General features: G+C 68.8%; 1 protein-coding gene and 1 long non-coding RNA gene across 2 annotated transcripts; one reads left to right on the plus strand and one right to left on the minus strand.

Annotated features, from left to right (window-relative positions):
• Positions 1-87: 87 nt before the first annotated feature.
• LOC127042060 (transferrin receptor protein 2-like) lies at positions 88-16722 on the minus strand. The gene is given in 20 exon segments (XM_050935723.1): positions 88-1519; positions 2639-2779; positions 3500-3727; positions 5101-5185; positions 6037-6113; positions 7339-7406; positions 7849-7912; positions 8936-9018; positions 9509-9628; positions 9953-10125; positions 10345-10484; positions 11023-11139; positions 11405-11527; positions 12697-12808; positions 12933-13073; positions 13706-13792; positions 13794-13902; positions 14174-14387; positions 14670-14719; positions 16648-16722. Coding segments are annotated over 19 exon segments (2358 nt in total). The 5' UTR covers positions 14703-14719; positions 16648-16722; the 3' UTR covers positions 88-1276.
• On the plus strand, positions 12356-12768 carry LOC127042066 (uncharacterized). Its single transcript, XR_007771821.1, has 3 exons — positions 12356-12473; positions 12541-12608; positions 12677-12768. It is a non-coding gene; the product is annotated as an uncharacterized LOC127042066 (long non-coding RNA).
• Positions 16723-17015: the final 293 nt, after the last annotated feature.

A 17015-nucleotide genomic window follows, 5' to 3' on the forward strand; every position in this document is an offset into this window, starting at 1 on the left:
TGATACTTGAATCCTGCCTCCCCCGCAATCTGCCAGGGCGGGGTGTGGGGGGGCAGATACTTGAAATGTTTTTACCTGGAGAGTTTGGTTGTTGGTGCAAAAATACAGTTTTGAAAGAAGCCCGAAGTGGCCCCGAACTGCGGGACAGTGGAGTGGGGGGGCTCAAAGGGAGGGAGGTGCCCCAGTGAGCTCTGCACATGGGGGCTGATACCAGAGGGGACAGGCTCCTGCCCCCTTCCCCTCCCCCCCATACCCGGGAAACCTGGGGGCTGGGGGCGTGTTTCAGGGGCTGGGGGCCCCTGGAAATAGACACAGGCAGCTGCAGCATCCATTTTTATTGAGCTTCCAGGCTCGGGGGGACCTGCCCAGCTGGCCCTGGCCTGAGGGGATCCCCCCACATTAGGGCAGGGGGAAATAAGGCACAGAGATAGACTGGGTAGAGAAGGAACCCAGGAGTCCTGGCTCCCACCCCCATGCTCTAACCCACCAGCCCTCACTCCCCTCCCAGAGCCGGGGAGAGAACCCAGGAGTCCTGGCTCCCACCCCCATGCTCTAACCCACCAGCCCTCACTCCCCTCCCAGAGCCGAGGAGAGAACCCAGGAGTCCTGGCTCCCAGCCCCCCCTGCTCTAACCCACCAGCCCCCACTCCCCTCCCAGACCCGGGGAGAGAACCCAGGAGTCCTGGCTCCCAGCCCCCCCTGCTCTGACCCACCAGCCCCCACTCCCCTCCCAGAGCCGGGGAGAGAACCCAGGCGTCCTGGTGCCCGAGGTTGCAGCTGGTGATGGATTTTTTGGGGGGTGCTGAGGTGGGACCATGTTGGGGAGCCGGCCTGTGATTGGTTCCCAGGGATGCTGCGTGTCCATTGGTCACGGGGATGGGGTGGGGGGCTATAGAAGCTGGTGCTTCCGACAAAGGATTAAATCTATCGCCTAGCAATAAACGAAATCATTTATAGTGGGCGCTGCCACTGATAAATTAATGGGGGGGGCAGCGGGCTGGGGGGCAGGGAAAGGGGTGCCCCTTGCATGCAGATCTGGGGGTGTAGGAGAAATACAGGGTCCTCGGGGGGGAGGTGTAGACAAGGAAGGGGGGTGCGGAGATTTGGGGAGAGGGCTGCACGGGGGGGATATTTGGGGGTTCAGTGGGGTGAGGCCCTGCAGGGAGGCAGCTCGGCTGGGAGGCCGCACAGGGCGAATGGGGGGGATCGGAGCGGGTGGGACCCGGGGGGGCGCAGGGAAGCCATCGGGGGCACCCGGGGGGTGGGAACAGGGGGCTCAGAAGTTGATGTCAATGTCCCAGACCTCCCCACTGAGGGCGTTGGCCGCCCCCTGCAGGGTCCAGGTGGCCAGGGCCAGCTGGCGCCGGAACTGCCCCTCGTCGAAGCGCCCGGGCGCCTCCCGCAGCAGGCGCAGGTGCTCCAGCAGCGCCCGCAGCGTGTGGGGCCCCCGCCCGAGCAGGACGTGCCGGAAGGGGGTCTCCGGGGCCGCCACGTAGGGGGACAGGAAGTAGAACTCCACCTGAGGGAGAGAAAGGGGGGTGCTTAGCAGAGTCTGACCCCCACAAATGCAGCAGGGGACGCAGGCTCCAGGCAACAGGCAGGCATGCGCTGACGTGGCCTAGGCCCGATGCATGTGCTGACCTGGGCCCGGCCTGATGCATGTGCTCATGTGGGACTGGCCTGATGCATGCGCCGACGTGGCCTAGGCCCGATGCATGTGCTGACCTGGGCCCGGCCTGATGCATGTGCTCATGTGGGACTGGCCTGATGCATGCGCCGACGTGGCCCCGGCCCGATGCATGTGCTGACCCGGGCCCGGCCTGATGCATGCGCCGACGTGGCCCCGGCCCGATGCATGCGCTGACGTGGGACCGGCCCGACGCATGCGCTGACGTGGGACCGGCCCGACGCATGCGCTGACGTGGCCCCGGCCCAATGCATGTGCTGACGTGGCCCCGGCCCGATGCATGTGCTGACGTGGCCCCGGCCCGATGCATGCGCTGACCCGGGTCCGGCCCGATGCATGTGCTGACCCGGGTCCGGCCCGATGCATGTGCTGATGTGGGACTGGCCTGATGCATGCGCCGATGTGGCCCCAGCCCGATGCATGTGCTGATGTGGGACCAGCCTGATGCATGCGCCGACCCCGGACCAGCCCGATGCATGCGCTGACGTGGCCCCAGCCCGATGCATGTGCTGCTGTGGGACTGGCCTGATGCATGCGCCGACGTGGCCCCGGCCTGATGCATGCGCTGACCCGGGTCCGGCCCGATGCATGTGCTGATGTGGGACCAGCCTGATGCATGCGCCGACCCGGGACCAGCCCGATGCATGCGCTGACGTGGCCCCGGCCCGATGCATGTGCTGCTGTGGTACTGGCCTGATGCATGTGCTGATGTGGGACTGGCCCGATGCATGCGCCGATGCGGCCCCGGCCTGATGCATGTGCGACTGGCCTGATGCATGCGCTGACGTGGCCCAGGCCCGATGCATGCGCCGACGTGGACTGATGCAGGCTCCAATGCATGCGGCGGGTAGCTGCATGTGTCCGCACAGCTGAAAGGCGCATGCTCCCAGTTCCCAGCAGGCAGCGGGCTGGGGAGCTGTGGGACAATGCAGACCCCCCCCCCCGGCTCACCCTCATGATGCGGACGTTGTGCATGCGGTTCAGCCGTTCGTTCTTCTCCTCCGAGCTGTAGATGTCCTGGCGCAGCTTCTCGGCCGCCCGCGTGTAGTCGCCCCGGGCCGAGTACATCCACTGCAGGGTCAGGCCGCGGCTCTGTGTGCAGGGGGGATGTGACGGGGATCAATGGGGGAGAGACACAACCAGCCCCAGCCCTCCATGGGGCCTTCCAGCCCCCACAGCTTCCACGCTTCTGGATATGTGCCCCCACTCTCCTCCTAGAGCCGGGGAGAGAACCCAGGAGTCCTGGCTCCCAGCCCCCCTGCTCTAACCACCAGCCCCCACTCCCCTCCCAGAGCCAGGGAGAGAACCCAGGAGTCCTGGCTCCCAGCGCCCCCTGCTCTAACCACCAGCCCCCACTCCCCTCCCAGAGCCGGGGAGAGAACCCGGGAGTCCTGGCTCCCAGCCCCCCCTGCTCTAACCACCGGCTCCCACTCCCCTCCAGAGCCGGGGAGAGAACCCAGGAGTCCTGGCTCCCAGCCCCCCCTGCTCTAACCACCAGTCCACACTCCCCTCCCAGAGCCGGGGAGAGAACCCAGGAGTCCTGACTCCCAGCCCCCGCTGCTCTGACCACCGGCCCCCACTCCCCTCCCAGAGCCGGGGAGAGAACCCAGGAGTCCTGGCTCCCAGCCCCCCCTGCTCTAACCACCGGCCCCCACTCCCCTCCCAGAGCCGGGGAGAGAACCCAGGAGTCCTGGCTCCCAGCCCCCCCTGCTCTAACCACCAGCCCCCATTCCCCTCCCAGAGCCGGGGCAATCAGTGGAGCCCCAGATCCCCTTGGGGGCGGTTGTGGGGTGGATCCCCCCAGCCCCCTACCTTGAGCTCGCTGCTGTAGGGGTTGAACTCTGCGATCCGCTGCAGCAGGACGTCTCCGTAGGCGCCGAAGTCCAGCGGCAGCAGGTGGTCGTGACTCAGGCGGATCAGCAGCTGCCCCACGACCTCGGCCACCGACTTGGCCACGGCCGGCAGCCGCCCGAAGAGCAGCCCGTTCAGGTTCTCGTAGGTGTCGTCCTGGGTGTGCAGGAACGGATAGGGGCGGGCGTCCTGTGGGGACGGGAAAACCAGGGAGTGAGGGGCCCCAGCAGGAGCTGCGGGTCGGGAGTGAGGGGCACCGGTAGGGCTGGGGGGGGGCAGGGGCGGCGGGTGGCAGTGAGGGGCACCGGCAGGGCTGGGAGGGGGCAGGGGCGGCGGGGTGGGAGTGAGGGGCACCGGCAGAGCTGGGGGGGACAGGGGCTGCAGGTCAGGAGTGAGGGGCACTGGCAGGGCTGGGGGGGCAGGGCCGGGCTAGCAGGGGCTGCGGGTCAGGAGTGAGGGGCACCGGCAGAGCTGGGGGGGACAGGGGCTGCAGGTCAGGAGTGAGGGGCACCGGCAGAGCTGGGGGGGACAGGGGCTGCAGGTCAGGAGTGAGGGGCACTGGCAGGGCTGGGGGGGCAGGGCCGGGCTAGCAGGGGCTGCGGGTCAGGAGTGAGGGGCACCGGCAGAGCTGGGGGGGACAGGGGCTGCAGGTCAGGAGTGAGGGGCACTGGCAAGGCTGGGGGGGCAGGGCCGGGCTAGCAGGGGCTGCGGGTCAGGAGTGAGGGGCACCGGCAGAGCTGGGGGGGACAGGGGCTGCAGGTCAGGAGTGAGGGGCACCGGCAGAGCTGGGGGGGACAGGGCTGCGGGTCAGGAGTGAGGGGCACCGGCAGAGCTGGGGGGGACAGGGGCTGCAGGTCAGGAGTGAGGGGCACCGGCAGAGCTGGGGGGGACAGGGCTGCAGGTCAGGAGTGAGGGGCACTGGCAGGGCTGGGGGGCAGGGCTGGGCTGGCAGGGGCTGCAGGTCAGGAGTGAGGGGCACTGGCAGGGCTGGGGGGCAGGGCCGGGCTAGCAGGGGCTGCGGGTCAGGAGTGAGGGGCACCGGCAGGGCTGGGGGGACAGGGCTGGGCTAGCAGGGGCTGCGGGTCGGGAGTGAGGGGCACCGGCAGGGCTGGTGGGGGCAGGGCTGGGCTAGCAGGGGCTGCGGGTCGGGAGTGAGGGGCACCGGCAGAGCTGGGGGGGACATGGGCTGCAGGTCGGGAGTGAGGGGCACTGGCAGGGCTGGGGGGGCAGGGCTGGGCTAGCAGGGGCTGCGGGTCAGGAGTGAGGGGCACCGGCAGGGCTGAGGGGGCAGGGCCGGGCTAGCAGGGGCTGCAGGTCAGGAGTGAGGGGCACCGGCAGAGCTGGGGGGGACAGGGGCTGCAGGTCAGGAGTGAGGGGCATCGGCAGGGCTGGGGTACAAGGGGGCTGTGGGTCAGGAGTGAGGGGCACCGGCAGAGCTGGGGAGGGCTGGGGCTGCGGGTCGGGAGTGAGGGGCACTGGCAGAGCTGGGGGGGGACAGGGGCTGCAGGTTGGGAGTGAGGGGCACTGACCCATCTGGGGGGCACCTTGCCAGGGTCTCTCACCTCGACGAAGGAGAACTCCACGGCCGGGACCCCCGCGAAGGCGGTGAAGAGGTAGGCGCTGCTGTCCATGGAGAGGGGCCGGATCCTGGGGGCGGGAGGAGGCAGGATCAGACTCAGGGAGAAGGGGGGGGTGCTGTGGTTGGGGGTTCCCCCATTGTCCCACCCAGGGCTGCTCCCCAAAAACCTTCCCCGGGGGCTCTGAGATCAGGGATACCCGGCCCCAAACAACTCAGGATTTCGGGGGGCAGCAGCAGGATTTGGGGCAGGCAGGAGATTTGTATGGGTCTGGTGGGGGGGGATCAGAGTGGGTCAGGGTTGGTGGGGGGGGATTAGGGGTCAGCAGGGGCGAGGTAGCCCTGTCCAGATTACAGGGTCAGAGGTTAAGGGTCAGTGGTGGTTAGGGTCTAGGGGAAAAGCAGGACGGTCAGAGGTTAAGGGTCACGCTTGGCGAGGGCTATGCCGAGATGGGGCTGGCGTGGGGCAGAAGCAGCCAGGGCGGCTGGGAAAACCCGCTAATGAGGGGGAGGTTCGTTAGGGGCCAGCCGTTACGACCCCCAGGGGGCGCCCCGGAGCCCGGCTGAGCCAATCCCCGGAGCGACCAGCGGGGGGAGCCCTGCGCTGTTATGGGGGGGCAGAGGCAACGGGGCCAGTGGGTGGGGCCAGTGTGAAAAGGGGGCGGGACCAGAGTCAAAGGTGAGGGGTCATCAAAGGTAGAGAATATTTAAGGTCAGAGGTGAAGGGTCACCACTGGGAAGGGTCACCACTGAAAGGTCAGGGTCAAAGGTGAAGGGTCACCATTGGGTAGGCTCAGCACTGAAGGTCAGGGTCAAAGGTGAAGAGTCACCATTGGGTAGGCTCAGCACTGAAAGGGCAGGGGTCAAAGGTGAAGGGTCGGAGGTGAAGGGTCTCTTGCCCCGCAGGTCACGCCCCACTTACACCTCGCTGGCCCAGCGCCGATCTGGGAACGTCACCTGCTCGTAGAGGGTCTGGCCACTGCGGTTCGGGCTGTCGACCTGCCGGGGGGAGGAGACAGAGGTGACCTTCGAACTCTAACCCCCGACCTTCCACCCTCAGAGGGGCCAATATGGCCTGATGACCTCTGAGCCCTGCTCTAACCACCAGCCCCCACTGCCCTCCTGGAGCCGGGGAGAGAACCCAGGAGTCCTGGCTCCCAGCCCCCCCCTGCTCTGACCCACCAGCCCCCACTCCCCTCCCAGAGCCAGGGAGAGAACCCAGGAGTCCTGGCTCCCAGCCCCCCCTGCTCTAACCCACCAGCCCCCACTCCCCTCCCAGAGCCAGGGAGAGAACCCAGGAGTCCTGGCTCCCAGCCCCCCCTGCTCTAACCCATCAGCCCACACTCCCCTCCCAGAGCCAGGGAGAGAACCCAGGAGTCCTGGCTCCCAGCCCTCCCCTGCTCTAACCACCAGCCCCCACTCCCCTCCCAGAGCCGGGGAGAGAACCCAGGAGTCCTGGCTCCCAGCCCCCCTGCTCTAACCATTAGCCCCCACTCCCCTCCCAGAGCCGGGGAGAGAACCCAGGAGTCCTGGCTCCCAGCCCCCCCTGCTCTGACCCACCAGCCCCCACTCCCCTCCCAGCGCCGGGGAGAGAACCCAGGAGTCCTCGCTCCCAGCCCCCCCCTGCTCTGACCCACCAGCCCCCACTCCCCTCCCAGAGCCAGGGAGAGAACCCAGGAGTCCTGGCTCCCAGCCCCCCCTGCTCTAACCCATCAGCCCACACTCCCCTCCCAGAGCCGGGGAGAGAACCCAGGAGTCCTGGCTCCCAGCCCCCCCTGCTCTGACCCACCAGCCCCCACTCCCCTCCCAGAGCCAGGGAGAGAACCCAGGAGTCCTGGCTCCCAGCCCCCCTGCTCTGACCCACCAGCCCCCACTCCCCTCCCAGCGCCAGGGAGCGAACCCAGGAGTCCTGGCTCCCAGCCCCCCTGCTCTAACCCACCAGCCCCCACTCCCCTCCCAGAGCCGGGGAGAGAACCCAGGAGTCCTGGCTCCCAGCCCCCCCTACTCTAACCACCAGCCTCCACTCCCCTCCCAGAGCTGGGGAGAGAACCCAGGAGTCCTGGCTCCCAGCCCCCCTTGCTCTAACCACCAGCCCCCACTCCCCTCCCAGAGCCAGGAGAGAACCCAGGAGTCCTGGCTCCCAGCCCCCGTGCTCTAACCCACCAGCCCCCACTCCCCTCCCAGAGCCGGGGAGAGATCCCAGGCATCTGGGGCTGCCCCTCACCTGTTTGAGGACGTTCTCGATGAGGCTGGTCAGCAAGGGGCTGGTTTTGGCGTAGAATTTGTCATCTCCTGAGGTTCAGCGGAGGGGAGAGAAACCCATCAGGGTGGAAAGGGGGTCCAGTGGTGGAACCTTAATTCCCACCCCCACTGTGTGTGTGTGGGGGGGTTGATGTGCCCCTCCCCTATCCCCTGAGGCTAAGCCCCAAGCTTGCAGTCACCCCCTCCCACGGACCTTGATAGAGTTAAGTTTATAATAGAGAGGGGGAAACTGGGGCAGACACTGCCTCCTCTAACCCAACAGCCCCACTCCCCTCCCAGAGCCGGGGAGAGAACCCAGGAGTCCTGGCTCCCAGCCCCCCTGCTCTAACCCACCAGCCCCCACTCCCCTCCCAGAGCCGGGGAGAGAACCCAGGAGTCCTGGCTCCCAGCCCCCCTGCTCTAACCCACCAGCCCCCACTCCCCTCCCAGAGCCGGGGAGAGAACCCAGGAGTCCGGGCCCCCAGTCACGTACCTAGCACAGCATTGTCCAGACTGATGTAGGCCATGGCTTTGAGGTGCAGCATGCTGAGATAGCCCTGGTCAGGAGGGGAGGTTTTGGTGGAAGGGGTCAGTTCGGGGGCTCCAAAGTAAGTAGTCCCCTATCTCAGTGATGGTAGCTGCTATTCCCCCATCTTACCACCAAGGGGAGCCCAGAGCCTCCTGATGGCCAAGGAGAGAACCCAGGAGTCCTGGCTCCCGGCCCCCCCTGCTCTAACCACCAGCTCCCACTCCCCTCCCAGAGCCGGGGAGAGAACCCAGGAGTCCTGGCTCCCAGCCCCGCCTGCTCTAACCCACCAGCCCCCACTCCCCTCGCAGAGCTGGGGAGAGAACCCAGGAATCCTGGCTCCCAGCCCCCCTGCTCTGACCCACCAGCCCCCACTCCCCTCCCAGAGCCGGGGAGAGAACCCAGGAGTCCTGACTCCCAGCCCCCCCTGCTCTGACCACCAGCCCCCACTCCCCTCCCAGAGCCGGGGAGAGAACCCAGGAGTCCTGGCTCCCGGCCCCCCCTGCTCTAACCCACCAGCCCCACTCCCCTCCCAGAGCCGAGGAGAGAACCCAGGAGTCCTGGCTCCCAGCCCCCCTGCTCTACCCACCAGCCCCCACTCCCCTCCCAGAGCCGGGAGAGAACCCAGGAGTCCTGGCTCCCAGCCCCCCTGCTCTAATCCACCAGCCCCCACTCCCCTCCCAGAGCCGGGAGAGAACCCAGGAGTCCTGGCTCCCAGCCCCCCTGCTCTACCCACCAGCCCCCACTCCCCTCCCAGAGCCGGGAGAGAACCCAGGAGTCCTGGCTCCCAGCCCCCCTGCTCTACCCACCAGCCCCCCACTCCCCTCCCAGAGCCAGGGAGAGAACCCAGGAGTCCTGGCTCCCGGCCCCCCCTGCTCTAACCCACCAGCCCCACTCCCCTCCCAGAGCCGAGGAGAGAACCCAGGAGTCCTGGCTCCCAGCCCCCACTCCCCTCCTGGACTTGTTGGCTGCAGGAGGGAATGGGACTGGTGGGCCCCTGTAGGTGGAAACACCCCCCCCAGCCCTGCAGCGGGGACCCAGGCGTCCGGGTCACCTCTAGCCATTCGGTGGAGCCCACCCGGCCGAAGTCTTCTGCGTCCCAGCTAGCAAAGAGCAGGGTGCGGCGGAGCTGGAAGCCTGGGGAGAGAAATGGACAGAAATGGGGGGACATGTGCCCCCCCCGTCCCGAGAACCAAGGAGTCCTGAAGTTCCCCGGGGAACTTTAAGCTCACCCCTTTAAGGCGGCCATCTTTTTTGACAGGCTGATAAATATTCCCCTCTCAGCTCTTGGCAGGAGCGAGGTCCCCACCTGATGGCCACTGGGGGTATGACAGGGGAGGAGTCTTCCAGCGCGGGGGAGGCCCCGCCCACCTGGTGCCAGCTCCGCCCCCTCAGCTAGCTCCACCCCCTGCCCTATGTGGTGCCAGCTCCGCCCCCTCAGCTAGCTCCACCCCCTGCCCTATGTGGTGCCAGCTCCGCCCCCTCAGCTAGCCCCACCCCCTGCCCCACCTGGTGCCAGCCCTGCCCCCTTCATCTAGCCCCGCCCCCTGCCCCACCTAGTGCCAGCCCTGCCCCCTTCATCTAGCCCCGCCCCCTGCCCCACCTGGTGCCAGCCCTGCCCCCTTACCGTTGCGCACCATGGCGGAGAAGGTCCGGGCTAACTCGAGGAGCAGGGCCGTGCCCACGCCCGAGCCGGCCGCCCCCGGGCCCAGAGCGTCCCGCTGAGCCCCGATGATCACGTAGTGATCTGTGGGGGTGGGGCAGGAGCCAAGATTAGGGGGAAAGGAGACTCCCCCTCGACAGCCCCAGCCCCCCATCCCATACGCCTCTCCCCCCAGTCCCCACACAGCTCCCCCAGGCCCAGCCCTCCACCTCTTTCTCTGCCCCACTGTCCCCACCCCATCCCTCCACCTCTCTGTGCCCCCCTCATTCCCAGGTGCCCCCCCCACTAAAACCCACACACCTAACCCCCCAGCCCCGCCCCTTCCTGCCCCCCATCAGTTCTCCCCCCCCACTCTCCACCCCACCCCACAGAGACCCCATCCCATCCCGACCCCTCCCCCGGCCTCACCGGGTTCAAATCGCCCCTCGATGCAGCCGAAGACGTTACTGATCATGGTAGGAGTCTTGACGTTGTTCACCTGCAGGTGCACCCGGACGCCTGGGTCCCCGGGCCCAAGGCGATATGGGATGTCGGCCAGGCGCCCCTTCCAGTCCCGAGGGGCGGCCAGCCCTGTCAGCTTACTGGAGGGGGGGAGAACAGGGGGTCACGGGGCTGAGGAGAGAACCCAGGAGTCCTGGCTCCCCGCCCCCCTGCTCTGACCCACCAGCCCCCACTCCCCTCCCCGAGCCGGGCAGAGAACCCAGGAGTCCTGGCTCCCAGCCCCCCTGCTCTGACCCCTCAGCTCCCACTCCCCTCCCAGAGCCGGGGAGAGAACCCAGGAGTCCTGGCCCCCCATTTACCTGAGGAGGCGGGCAGCCGTGCTGGCGCTGATGGGGTGGACGGGGATGCGGGGCAGCCCCGAGGACTGGACTGGGGGGAACTGGGTGTGGTTGAAGGAGGGGAAGCCAGGGGTGTAGGGGTCACCGGTCCCCATGTGAACCTGTGGTGGGGGCAGAGACAGCAGGTGAGGGACGGAGGCCGGACCTGCCCCTCCTGCTCCCTGCCTAACTGAGCTCGACTCATCTGCTTGCAGGTCGTGGAGAGAGACGGGGAAGAAGCCCCCCCAGGAACCGACGCTGCCCCCGCTGCAGAGCGCAACCGGCTCCAGGTACGTCCGGAGATCTATCAGCTAGCCAGTTTTGAAGGCCTTTCGTTTGGTTGAAGCCCAGGTTAATGTTTGAGCTCACTGGGGCAGGACCAATTTGGAAGCAGACGGGAGTCTAATGCCTGTTAATGGCAGCCCGGTCATCTCGTTAGAGAGAGAGCTCGTTAGCGTGAAGAGATCCCTGTAGCGCAAACACGGGGATGGGCATGAACTACGTGAAACACCCCTTCAATTTGTTATTAATCAGGGCCTGAATCAGTCGCTCCGTTAGCTTGATGGGGATCGATGTCCCAGGGCAAGCTGCCCCTCATCCCCTCATTCACCACGTCCCATGCAGACCCCTCCTCGTCCTCCCCCCCGCGCCGGCACTCACGTGTCCATAAACCGCCCGGTTCTGGGACAGGCCGGCTTTCCTCGGATCCTGGGGGATGTCCCAGGGGTCAGGGTAGATCAGCACCCCCCGGGCCTGGGCAGTGTCTGCGTTCGCCACCTGGAGGAAAGGAGAGAACCCAGGAGTCCTGGCTCCCAGCCCCCCCTGCTCTGACCCACCAGCCCCCACTCCCCCCCCAGAGCTGAGGAGAGAACCCAGGAGTCCTGGCTCCCAGCCCCCTCTGCTCTGACCCACCAGCCCCCACTCCCCTCCCAGAGCTGAGGAGAGAACCCAGGAGTCCTGGCTCCCAGCCCCCCCTGCTCTGACCCACCAGCCCCCACTGCCCTCCCAGAGCCGGGGAGAGAGCCCAGGCGTCCGGGCTCACCTTCTCTGCGTAGCTGATCTCTCCCACCCTGACGATGACGAGGTGGCCCTGGGGGTTCACTCCCTTCTGTCCCAGGGCGTCAAAATCCTCCTGGCGCCCATAGTTGGCATAGACCAGCCCCCCCTGGGGAGACAGATGGGGGAGAGCGTGGGTGGGGGCGGACACCCACCCAAAACCAGCACTGCCAGGGTCAGGAAGAGGGCTGGTGGGTGGGGATGGGGGCAAGTTGGGAGCAGCAGGGTGGAGGCGTTACCGTGGCATTGCCGGGGGCGCTGTAGAGGCAGGACCCGGGGAGGAGGGGCGTTGCCAAGGGCGTTACCGTGGCGTTGCCGGGGGCACTGTAGGGGCAGGATCTGGGGGAGGCAGGGGGTTGCCGGGGGGCATTACTGTGGTGTTGCCGGGGGCGCTGTAGGGTAGGACCCGGGGGAGGCGGGGCGTTGCCGGGGATGTTACCATGGCATTGCCGTGATGCGTTACCGTGGTGTTGCAGCTGGCACTGTAGGGGCAGGACCTGGAGGAGGCAGGGGGGTTACCAGGGGCTTTACCGTAGTGTTGTCAGGGGGCATTACTGTGGCGTTGCTGGGACGCTAAAGGGGCAGGACCGGGGGAGGCAGGGCGTTGCTAGGGGGCGTTACCGTGGCATTACCGGGGGTGCTGGAGGGGCAGGACCCGGGAGAGGCAGGGGGTAGGCCGGTGGTGTTACTGTGGTGCTGCCGGAGGGCATTACCGTGGCATTGCCGGGGGGCGTTACCGTGGCGTTGCCGGGGACGCTTTTGGAGCAGGACCCAGGGGAGGCGAGGCGTTGCCAGGGGTGTTACAGTGGCGTTGCCGGGGGCGCTGTAGGGGCAGGACCCGGGGGAGACAGGGTGTAGCCGTGGGGCGTTACCATGCTGTTGCCGGGAGCTCTCTTGAGGCAGGACCTGGGGGAGGTGGGGCATTGCCGGGGGCGTTACCGTGGCATTTCCAGGGGCGCTGTAGGGGCAGGACCCGGGGGAGGCGAGGCGTTGCCAGGGGGCGTTACCATGGCGTTGCCGGGGGCGCTGTAGGGGCAGGACCCAGGGGAGGCAGGGTGTTGCCGGGGGCGTTACCGTGGCATTTCCGGGGGTGCTGTAGGCGCAGGACCCGGGGGAGGTGAGGCATTGCCAGGGGGCGTTACCGTGGCGTTGCCGGGGGCGCTGTAGGGGCAGGACCCAGGGGAGGCAGGGTGTTGCCGTGGGGCGTTACCATGACGTTGCCAGGGGCGCTGTAGGGGCAGGACCCGGAGGAGGCGAGGCGTTGCCAGGGGGCGTTACCGTGGCGTTGCCGGGGGCGCTGTAGGGGCAGTACATCTCGGGGTCCTCCAGGGGTAGTTTCTCCAGGACCCCCCCTTGCGGGTCCAGCTGATGCAGGAAGTTGGGGTTCATCCTGGGGGCGAGGGGGGGCATCAGAGCCCAGCCAGCCCAGCCCCCCCATTTGCCGCTGAGCACCTCTTCCCCCCTCCCCCATGGGTCCCCCCTCCTCGCCCTCCCCATGTCCCCCCCGGTCAGACCTGTCCGGACGCTGCAGCCCCACGTAGTGGGTATCGGTCCAGGCCCGGTCCAGCCTGTAGGACGTGAAACTCTCCAGCACCTTGTGGGTCAGGGCGTCCATGCGGGGCGAGCCGGGGAAGTGGGGGCCCTCGCTTACCCACCTGGGGGGGGGACGACAGAAGAGGGGAGGGGTCAGGCGGCAGCTGGGGGCATATGACCCACCCCGAATCTCGACCGCTCTAGCCATGCTGGGCAAATTGGGGATGGGGGGTCCCCCGTGTTTTAGAAGGGGGGGTTTTGAGGAGGGATGGCAGAGGGGGATTTGGGGTCTCTGTGGGGTGGCTCAGAGAAGGGAGGCCCTGTTCTGAGTGGGGGTGAGGGGTGACTCTGGGGGTTGGAGGGGGAATCTGTGGGGCAGGCTTCTTGATGGGGCACATGGGGATCCCTGTGGGGTGGGGAGTCCCTGTGGGAGGATCTGTGGTAGCAGGGAGTCCCAGTGGGGAAGGGGATCTCTGAGGGGCTGGGGGGCTCTTGGGGGCATGGGGGGATCTCTGGGAGGCTCCGGGGAGCTCTGAGGGGCTGGGGGGCTCTCGGGGGCATGGGGGGATCTCTGGGGGGCTCCGGGGAGCTCTGAGGGGCTGGGGGGCTCTCAGGGGGCAGGGACTCTCTGGGGGGTCTTGGGGGGCTGGGGGGGCTGGAGGCTCTCAGGGGGACTTTCGGGGGGGTGGCGCTCAGGGGCCAATGGGTTTCTGGGGAGGCTCTATGGGGCCCGAGGGCTCTCTGGGGGGCTCACCGGATGGTGCTCTCGATGCTCTCCTCCCGCAGGTATTTCTGGAACATTTCCTTCAGGTCGGCCCAGTAGAGGGGGGGGCCCCGGTCCCGGCGACTCCTCGGCCGCCCCCTCGTCGCTCACCACGGCCAGCAGGTCGCCCCGCAGCCCCGCGCACGACGGGCAGCTGCCGCGCAGGGCCACGTAGCCCAGCAGGAACGCTGCCCGGGGGAGACGGGGACGTGGGCACGGGGGGCACGGGCACAGGGGGCAGGGGGGGGCTCTTAGTCCGCCAGGCAGGGCAGGGAGCCCAGGGTGTGGGGTTTTCAGTCCAGAGGGTGGAGCTCTGACCCAGGGGCGTGGCTATCTGTCCAGGGGGCGGAGCTCTGGTCAGAGGGTGGGTCTGTCGGGCCAGGGGGCGGAGCTATCAGGCCAAGGGGCGGAGCTCTTGGGCCAGGGGGCGGAGCTCTCAGGCCAGGGGGCGGGGCTTACCCACAGTGAAGATGAGCAGGGCGCTGAGCACCACGTAGGTCAAGGCTTTGGTCCGGTCCTGCGGGCCGGGGACCACCAGGGCGGCCATGTCCCCGGCCAGCGTCTGCTCCTCCCGCTCGGCTACCTTCAGCTCCAGGCCCCCGGCCCCTTCCCCGCCCGGCCCCTCCACGTTCCTGTAGATGGTGTAGGAGCGTCGGCTGGGCCGCTCGCCGCCCTGTGGGGGAGATGGGGGTCACGGCGGGCGGGGCTGCGGGTCGGGAGTGAGGGGCACCCACAGAGCTGGGGCGGGCAGGGCTGGGCTAGCAGGGGCTGCGGGTCGGGAGTGAGGGGCACCGGCAGGGCTGGGCTGGCAGGGGCTGCGGGTCGGGAGTGAGGGGCACCGGCAGCATTGGAGGGCCCAGGACTGGGCTGGCAGGGGGCTGTGGTGTGGGAGTGGGGGGCGCCGGGGACCGTGGACTGTTGGGGTCCCTAGGGATGATTCGAAGCCCGGCCCTACCGCACGCCGGAGCAGGGATCTCAGCGTCTCCATTGCAGCCTCCTCGTGTCCTGGGGAGAGAGACGGCCCCAGGGGCTGGTCAGTGAGGAGCCAGGAGGGTTCCCCTTTATCTGCCCCCCCCGAGAACAGCAGGGGCTGCAGGGGCACCGGCCGAGCTGGTGGGGGGGCAGAGCTGGGCTAGCAGGGGCTGCGGGTCGGGAGTGAGGGGCACCGGCCGAGCTGGTGGGGGGGCAGAGCTGGGCTGGCAGGGGCTGTGGGTCTGGAGTGAGGGGCACTGGCAGGACTAGGGGGCAGGGGGGGCGGTTACCACGTGTCTGTCCCAGCGGCCCGGGTGCAAAGGCTGCTGGGGCCGTATTGATTTGACTGCCTGGCGCCGGGCTGCCGGGGGCACTAAGGGGCAGCGCGGGGGCTGGCCCCATGGCCAGGGGACAGAGCCCCTCCCCGGCCCTGGGCGAGCTGGTGGAGGAGCTGAGATATGGGGGGAGGTCAGGAGGGCAGAAAGGGGCTGGAGGGGGCTAGGGGGCGATTGGGTGGGGAGAGCACCTGGAATTGGTGGAGGGGTCTCTGTCCCCTCAGGGCAGCGCAGGGGGAGGGGAAGCCAGGCCACGAGGTCCCAGGCCCCGGCTGCCGGCTGGGGGGGCCCTGGGGCTGGGAAGGGCCAGAGCCTGGCTGGGGTGATAAGGGTGGGGGTGGGGGTGGGGTGGGGCTGGGACCTGATAGCGCGTCCCCCAGAGTCACGTACACACCGGCTCCCCCCATGCCCCCCACCCAGCCCTGCCGGTGCCCCTCACTCCCGACCCACAGCCCCTGCTAGCCCGGCCCTGCCCCCCCAGCTCTGCTGCTGCCCCCCACTCCCGACCCGCAGCCCCTGCTAGCCCAGGCCTGCCCTCCCCAGCCCTGCCAGTGCCCCTCACTCGCGAACCGCAGCCCCTGCTAGCCGAGCCCTGCCCCCCCAGCTCTGCCGGTGCCCCTCACTCCCGACGCGCAGCCCCTGCTAGCCGAGCCCTGCCCCCACCAGCCCTGCCGGTGCCCCTCACTCCCGACCCGCAGCCCCTGCCAGCCCAGCCCTGCCCCCACCAGCCCTGCCAGTGCCCCTCACTCCCAACCCGCAGCCCCTGCTAGCCCAGCCCTGCCCCCCCCAGCCCTGCTGGTGCCCCTCACTCCCAACCCGCAGCCCCTGCCAGCCCAGCCCTGGGCTCCCCCAGCCCTGCCGGTGCCCCTCACTTCCGACCCGCAGCCCCTGCTAGCCCAGGCCTGCTCCCCCCAGCTCTGCCGGTGCCCCTCACTCCCGACCCGCAGCCCCTGCTAGCCCAGGCCTGCTCCCCCCAGCTCTGCCGGTGCCCCTCACTCCCGACGCGCAGCCCCTGCTAGCCGAGCCCTGCCCCCCCCCCCAGCCCTGCCAGTGCCCCTCACTCCCGACCCGCAGCCCCTGCTAGCCCAACCCTGGGCCCCCCCAGCTCTGCCGGTGCCCCTCACTCCCGACCCGCAGCCCCTGCTAGCCCAGGCCTGCCCCCCCCCAGCCCTGCCAGTGCCCCTCACTCCCGACCCGCAGCCCCTGCTAGCCGAGCCCTGCCCCCCCCAGCCCTGCCAGTGCCTCTCACTCCTGACCCGCAGCCCCTGCTAGCCCAGCCCTGCCCCCCCAGCTTTGCCAGTGCCCCACACTCCCGACCCGCAGCCCCTCCTAGCCCAGCCCTGCCCCTCCCCAGCTCTGTTGGTGCCCCTCAGTCCCGACCCGCAGCCCCTACTAGCCCAGCCCTGTCCCCCCGCCCAGCCCTGCCGGTGCCCCTCACTCCCGACCCGCAGCCCCCCCAGCTCTGCCGGTGCCCCTCACTCCCGACCCGCAGCCCCCAGCTCTGCCGCTGACCCTCACTCCCGACCCGCAGGCTGTCTCCCCTGGGCTGGGCTAGGACCAGCCGCTGTGGGGGGTTTATGGGGTTCTCACAGACCCCCCCATCCCCCTCCCCCTAGGGACACTCACAGAGTCGGCGCCTGGTGCTGGGAGCTGTTTGTGTCTGATACAAACCCGGGCTCCCACCCACCCACCGGTGACACCCAGGCCTCCTCCCCCGCTGGGACCTACGTCCAGCCCCCCCCCGCCCTGCCTGGGCCCAGCCAGGGTGGCGCCAGGGGGCCCTGTGCTACCAGGAATGGGCGGGGGTCTCCCCTGGCAGCCCCAATGCTCACCGGGCCTATGGGTGCTGTGACCCCCTGGCTGGCTGGCTCAGGGGGGCGGGGAGCGGGGCAGGGGCCTGTCCCCTCTAGGGGGCGCCGGCTCCCACCCGGCCCCAGGGTGGGGACTGGCTGGCTCGGGGGGCGGGGAGCGGGGCAGGGGCCTGTCCCCTCTAG

Source organism: Gopherus flavomarginatus, unplaced genomic scaffold, assembly GCF_025201925.1.
Source record: "Gopherus flavomarginatus isolate rGopFla2 unplaced genomic scaffold, rGopFla2.mat.asm mat_scaffold_210_arrow_ctg1, whole genome shotgun sequence".
NCBI lineage: Eukaryota > Metazoa > Chordata > Testudines > Testudinidae > Gopherus > Gopherus flavomarginatus.